Source organism: Saccopteryx bilineata, chromosome 4, assembly GCF_036850765.1.
Source record: "Saccopteryx bilineata isolate mSacBil1 chromosome 4, mSacBil1_pri_phased_curated, whole genome shotgun sequence".
In the NCBI taxonomy this organism is placed as follows: Eukaryota; Metazoa; Chordata; class Mammalia; order Chiroptera; family Emballonuridae; genus Saccopteryx; species Saccopteryx bilineata.
In genome coordinates this window covers 197,839,522-197,846,248 of record NC_089493.1, presented here as the reverse complement: position 1 = coordinate 197,846,248, position 6,727 = coordinate 197,839,522, and the positions used below count along the sequence as shown (strand labels likewise).

Here is a 6,727-nt window from a genome sequence, read left to right as displayed (position 1 = left end):
TTACTTGCTCTGAATTTTGGGGTCTCAAATTCTGACATAGTGTTGGTTTTTTGGATGCTGAATGGTATTTTCTATGAAGCAAAGAAAAACTAAGGATTTACTTTAATGGACGTGCAGAGAACGAAGGTGGTTGTATCGCGTACACCGGACATTCGGAGCGGTGCTCACCGGTGGGCAGAGGGCCGGCCGCGAGCAGACACACGGACACTCCCGTGGCGATGGACCTTGTCTTCCCCACCAGCTTCCTAGTGTCCGTTCCTGGGACCCCCGTGTCCATCAGTCATAACTAATAATCCCGTTTCAAGATTAATTTCTGATCTTGGAGTTAAAATTACCTGACCTTTTTTTTTTTTTTTTTTTTTTTTTAAATCTGAGAAGTAAAAAAAAAAAAAAGCTTACAAGAATAAGAATGCTATAGATCTCTACAAATCAGAAAACTATAACTTGCACCTTTGAAACAATTTCTTTACAAACAGAACAGTTAAAAAGTACGTCAGCAAAAACCCTTATATGTAAATAGTAAGGCCATGAGAAAAAGCATCTTATTTTGAGGAAGTTTATTGTTACATTTTTGCAATAATAGGATGAGGCACAACTATCTCCTGCTTCTCCACCATCTCAATTAAAAAAAAAAGACAATAATCAAGGATAACAGTGAAATTAAGGTAAAAAATTACAAAAGCTGAAAGTTTTAGAGACAAAAACGACTACAGTCTATGTGTAGAAAAGTTGTAAATGGTTTTAGTTTAGCCTTGCAGACGGTCCTCTTCTTCTCCGGTTGTGCGGCGAGCCCCAGAATTCAGAGGGATCCCAGGCTCAGCGAGGAGCCCGCGGGGTGGGGGGCCGAGCTGGCCAGGTCCCGGCCTTCAGGCCAGCCCAGCCTGCGTTCGGTCAGCTCGGCGCCGTCCCGGGCCCTCCTGCTTACATGGGAGCGAGCAGGCAGGCACGCGTGCCCGACGGACTGGCGGCAAAGGCACTCGGGGCCACCAGCAGGTGTGCCGCCCGCGACGGTGGCACCTCGCCAGAACCACGCTTCCCAGTCGGCGAGGAGCAGCCCGAGCCCTCACACCCGGCCTAGGAGACCCGCCGGGGAGCCCCCACTGCCACCGAGGGCAGCTCGACCCAGACCCAGACCCAGACCCAGACCCAGAGCCAGACCCGCCCCGCCCGGGCTGCCTGTGCCCCCGCCCTCTGAGCCTTGCTGTCACCGCGACTCCTGGATCCCAGTCCCTCGGCGTATGAACAGCCACAGGAAGCACTACAAAAACAGCAACTTCTTCCCAGCCAAAAAAGAATAAAGAAAAAAAAAAGAAAAAGAGCCAAACCCCAGCGAACACGCCACACAGCCTCAAGCACCAGTGGGAGAGATGTCCTGTCGTCTCCTCCTCTAAACCTCAGGGATAACAGATGACTTCCCGCCGGTCACAGGATTCAAGTTTCTCTGGCTTGCTGACACGGAGCCAAGAGAGGTGCAAAGGGGCACAGGAGGGGCCAGTGTGGCCCTGGGACAGGGCCCTCGGGTGTAGGATGAAACCACAGTGACGCTCTGGGGCCCGCTACGGAGGAAGCCTTTCCTTTTTCTCAGAACGCTAGGGAGAGTGCTGACCACCGGACAGACGGCAGGCAGCGGAGTCACACACGGTGGGGACCGGGGGACGAGGTGCACTTTTACAGTGTGGCACCTGGCAGGTTAGTGGCCGGGAGAACTGGGTGCCGCAGAGCAGCCCTGTCCACGCCCCGCAGCTGAGCACCCCGGGGGGACAGCGGGCACGTGCTATGTGGACATCACAGGCTGGAGCCCGGGACACGCCCCTGGGTGGAAAGAAGGGCTGAGAACGGGCCGGCTGTCCAAGGCACTGGGGTGGCGGCAGTGTGCAGACCCTCAGGTGTGCACAGGACGGAGGGCTCCCCGAAGGTCAGGGTCAACGAGCAGCTGTGCACTCCCCAGCTGTGCTGCTGACCCCGTGGCTCCAGGAGCCCGGGAGGACAGGAAGCTCCGACTGCTTCAGCGCGGGCACCTGCAAGGCCAGCTAGTTGGACTCTGCCAGTGGGTGGGGGAGGGCAGGGCGGGTCGGAGTAACCAGTACCCGTGGGCGTCGGGGGAGAGGGACATGCCCTGTCCACAGGGCCCGAGAAGGTGCCAGTGGGAAGAGCACACCGTAGCGCATTAGGGCAAGGCCGCACCCGTGGCGCCCGGGAGGCCGGGGCCGGGACCTGGGCTTCGTCTTTCGGCCTCACCGGGGGCTCTCAGGAAGCTGGTGCGGGAGTTTTAAAAGGCAACTCGTTCACTTTGGGAGGTGGCACCGAGATTCCCGGTGGGGCGGGGCGGGACCGTGTTTAGCAGCGTCAGCATCACTCGGTCTCCTACTAGCTACCGTTAGGCAGGGCTTTGGGGTTAGTCTGTCTCAGGGAAGACTTGCGAGTTGGCGAGAAAGCGTGTGCAAGGCCAGCTGTCCTGTCCTTGGAGAGGGCGCGCATGCACTCCTGGGCGCGCCGTCAGAGGGAACGAGGTCTCCGTAAGGAAAGCCGTGCTGCTCGTGAGCGGAACGACCCAGAGCGCTCACCGGATCTCAGTAGTGTGCCATCCCCAGTAGCTCATCGAAGGCCGTGTCCTCGGCCCGGGCAGTGGGTGGCTGGCCGCCGCACCCCCGCGCGCGCGGAGGGTGCTGGCTGTGCGCGTAGCCGCGTGCGCATGGATCCGCTTGGGGCCCCTGGGCAGCGCGCGCACGCGGGTGGGCGGCGCCCTCACTGCAGCATGATGTCCTTCAGGTTCTCCTGCAGGATCGTGTCCTTGACCGCGTGGAACACGAAGCGGATGTTCTCCGTGTCGATGGCTGTGGTGAAGTGGTGGAAGAGCGGCTTGCTGCGGTTCCGGCGCCGGCGGTCGAAACACTGCACCAGGAAGCGCTGCACGTCCTCCAGCCGGTGCGGGTCGCCCTGGAAGTCGGGGAAGTGCTTCCGGATGCTCACGCTCTTGACCTTCTCCACCAGCAGGTCCATCTTGTTGAGGAACAGGATGATGGACACGTTGAAGAAGAGCTTGTTGTTGACGATGGTCTCGAAGATGTTCATGGACTCCACCAGCCGGTTGGTGCGCCTGTCCTCCATGAGCACCTGGTCGTACTCGCTGGAGGACACCATGAACAGGATCGACGTGATCCCGTCAAAGCACTGGAACCACTTCTGGCGCTGAGACCGCTGGCCGCCCACGTCCACCATCTTAAAAGGGATTTTCTTAATAACAAAGTCATGTTCCACAATGCCCTTGGTGGCCTTCCTCGCCAGCAGAATGTCTTGCTTACTAGGAACGTAGTTCTGTAAACACAGGGGAGGAGAAATTTAGGAGAGGAGGTCGGTGAGGACCCGAGAACTCGAGGATTGAGGACGGGGCAGGAGGGAAGAGTCACGCGCGCTCTGAGAGAAGAACCAAGTACCAACAGCAGCTCTGAGCTGTACAATTAGAAACGTGCCAGGAAACAGCGCGAAGGAAGCTGGAGAGCGCGTTTCAGAGTGCATGCGGGCCAGCGGTGCGCGGTCTCCATGGAAACACCGCGTCCCGTCCTCGCCATAGGAGACGGAAACACCGCGTCCCGTCCTCGCCATAGGAGACAGATACACCGCGGCCCGTCCTCGCCGTAGGAGACGGAAACACCGCGTCCCGCCCTCGCCATAGGAGACAGACCATCGTCTTCTGTTTCTGCACCACAGCTACTGGACGAGTTCTAGCTCCCCGAGCAGAGGCATCCCTTACTACACACTAATGTCCCTCAGGTCTGCCCTGCAGTTCACGTTATTCCTGAGAAGCGCTTCAGGTCTGTAGCAGCTCGGGGGCAGGTGCGGGACGTCTCAAAGCCCCCCAGTGCGCACCGCTCTGGACCCACAGCACCGCCACATGCAACGCTTATGCTGCAGCCCCCCCCCCCCCCCCCCGACCAAACGGGGACGCTGCCACCCCAGGACTGGCCACCAATTCGCAGGGCAGACAGGGGCCAGAGAAGACTTCAATCACACTGCGGATGGACAGGAGAATTCAACAGGACAAACAACCCAGCTATTTCTTTTTTTGTGTGTGTATTTTTCTGAAGCTGGAAACAGGGAGACAGACAGACTCCCGCATGCGCCCGACCGGGATCCACCCGGCACGCCCACCAGGGGGCGATGCTCTGCCCCTCCCGGGCGTCGCTCTGTTGCGACCAGAGCCACTCTAGCGCCTGGGGCAGAGGCCAAGGAGCCATCCCCAGCGCCCGGGCCATCTTTGCTCCAATGGAGCCTTGGCTGCGGGAGGGGAAGAGAGAGACAGAGAGGAAGGGGAGGGGGAGGGGTGGAGAAGCAGATGGGCGCTTCTCCTGTGTGCCCTGGCCGGGAATCGAACCCGGGACTTCTGCACGCCAGGCCGACGCTCTACCACTGAGCCAACCAGCCAGGGCCCAACCCAGCTATTTCAACACGAGAAAGAGAAAAAAAGAAACGTAAGTGACCTGGACCGATGGCCACACACGAACTGGATGAGGGACCGACTCGCCCTCTCCGAGAAAAGCAGCGTCCCCATGACACATCAGTGAGACAGCCGGGGAGCCCCCAGCTGACTGGATGGGGCTGGTACTAAGAAGTTCCTGCAGTTCTTTGGGAGTGATGATGGTACTGTGGTTTTCAATTTGGGGGGCTCCACCTTTCAGTGAGACACTCTACGGAGCTACTGATGAAATAATATACCAGTGACTGGTTCCTGGGGGCGGGGGTGGGGTGGGGTGGGGTGGGGCTGAGGCAACAGGACACCTGGACTTCCTTACACTCTGCCTGTGTCTGCGTTTGCAGGCAAAGTGACAACGCCCGTCTCCTTTAGGGGGGTCCGGGCAAAGGGGCTCTGACAGAAACGCGACCTCACACATTCATTTAGCGGTGGGGCGGTCTGCAGACAAGAGTGTGGGAACGCCCCCCACTGCAGCGAGGACCTCCTCGCTCCGGAGCGGGCCTTCCCCGCCCCCCTCCCCAGGCAGGGGCGCGACCCCTCAGCACTGCTCAAGGTCATCGGACTCAGGGAGGCTCCCGAGCACCACAGCGAAGCAGGCCTCCCCTGAGTGGCTCCGGTTTCCACACCAGCGTGTCCTGATCTGACGGCAGGTCCCCAGGGCGGGCTGGGCTGTACTCACCAGCTGGCCGATCCGGTCCAGGTTGTCCAGGAAGTACTTCACCGACTCGCCCTGTCAGGAAGGAAGAACACACACAGCTCAGTCATCTTCACCACGGGGCTGACCTGGCGGACACACACGCTCACGGAGGTGCCAGTGTGATCCCACCTCCGAGAGAACGGAAAGGCAAAGTGAGAAGGCTAAGGGTGAACAGAGACTTTTTTAAAGTTAGTGACACTTTTTTTTGTTTGTTTGTTTAGGTTAAAAACTGCAGTTTCTCTATCCTCAACCCCAAGATGCAAACTCAGACTGGTTTCCAGACTGTCCTGTTGAGCCGTGGGTGGGGGGCTGGCCCTGGAAGCAGGCTAAGGACGCGAGGGCCACTAGCTCCAGAGCAGGAATCACAGACCCTGTTCCTGTGAAAGTTCTGCTTCTGCCAGAGGGGACCCACTGATCTCCAGACGCTGTCCTTAGAGACGGAGCCCTTAGGACAGCGGTTCTCAACCTGTAAAGCCATCGGAAAATACATAATGCACATCAGGTATTTACATTACGAATCATAACTGTAGCAAAATTACAGTTATGAGGTAGCCACCAAAATTATTTTTTGGTTTGAGGTCACCGCAACATGAGGAGCTGTATTGCGGGGTCACGGCATGAGAAAGGTTGAGAACCACTGTCCTAGAAGAAGAGGCAGGTGACCACCTGCTCCAGCCTCCGGAACACACTCCAGCCGGACTTCACGTCGGCACGAGCGGACCCGCAGCCTTCAGTCCGGACCTCCCTGGTGGAATGCCGCGTCTTCCTTCAGCCCAGATGTCCTCTGGACTGAACGCCGACCGTCTGTCCCTGTCACCCTCAATCACCCAGGCCCTGTTTTGGGAGCCGCCAAGCCCCCGAAAGCAGCGGCACTCGCAAGGGGCAGGGAGCGTCTAGGGGACATCCGAGCGTCGCCTTGATGAGGTCAAGCAGAGCACACAGACGGCTCCCGTACAAGTGGACGCTGAGAAATCCTGGCACTGCCGCACAAGGGACGCAGAGCTCTGCGATGTCACTGCCCCTGACCCTGAGGGAGGGCCTGCCGGTGAGGACGTCCTGGGTCTGTGTCCCCCACTGTGGCTCTGTGGGGGGGCTCCCGGGGAAAGTCCCCCGGCACCGTGTCTCAGAAAGCAGAGTGGCGCGGCCACGCACAGGCTGCCATTCTGGACTCTGAGGGGGGCGAGGTGAGTGGGGACGTCCCCGGCGACAGCCTGAGTCTGACCTCACAGAAAGAGGAGGAGCCGAAAGGTGGAGCGCCAGCTGACCTCTCAGCCCACGTGTCCCGAGCGGGACACTTCAGTGAAGAGCCAGCCTTCCCACTGTAAAAGGGAGGCTTTTGGATGATCTGTGGTTTAAGAGGACAGAAACACACATTTCTCCCTGTTTGGGCACAGAGGACGGCGAGCAAACACATTTTCCTCCTTGACGTTAAGACGCTGTGAGTGGTCCGACCCCCGTCTGCTCTGGAGAGGGGAGTGGCCACCGTGGGAAGGCTCCCACCACTCCGGGAAAACGCCTCGGTCTCCCGCAAAGCCTCGGGCCCTCCACGTGGCTCTGGG

The 6,727-nt window shown here is 58.8% G+C and overlaps 1 protein-coding gene across 1 annotated transcript in view; it reads right to left on the bottom strand.

The window, feature by feature from the left end:
* Nucleotides 1-542: 542 nt before the first annotated feature.
* The window catches only part of GNA12 (G protein subunit alpha 12), an 84,559-nt gene continuing 78,374 nt past the window's right edge, over nt 543-6,727 (bottom strand). Inside the window, exons 3-4 of the mRNA XM_066273488.1 lie at nt 5,151-5,201; nt 543-3,315 (exon numbers count right to left, since the gene is read on the bottom strand). Coding sequence (XP_066129585.1) covers nt 2,746-3,315; nt 5,151-5,201 — 621 coding nt within the window. The 3' untranslated portion in view covers nt 543-2,745. The remainder of the gene's footprint in view (nt 3,316-5,150; nt 5,202-6,727) is intronic.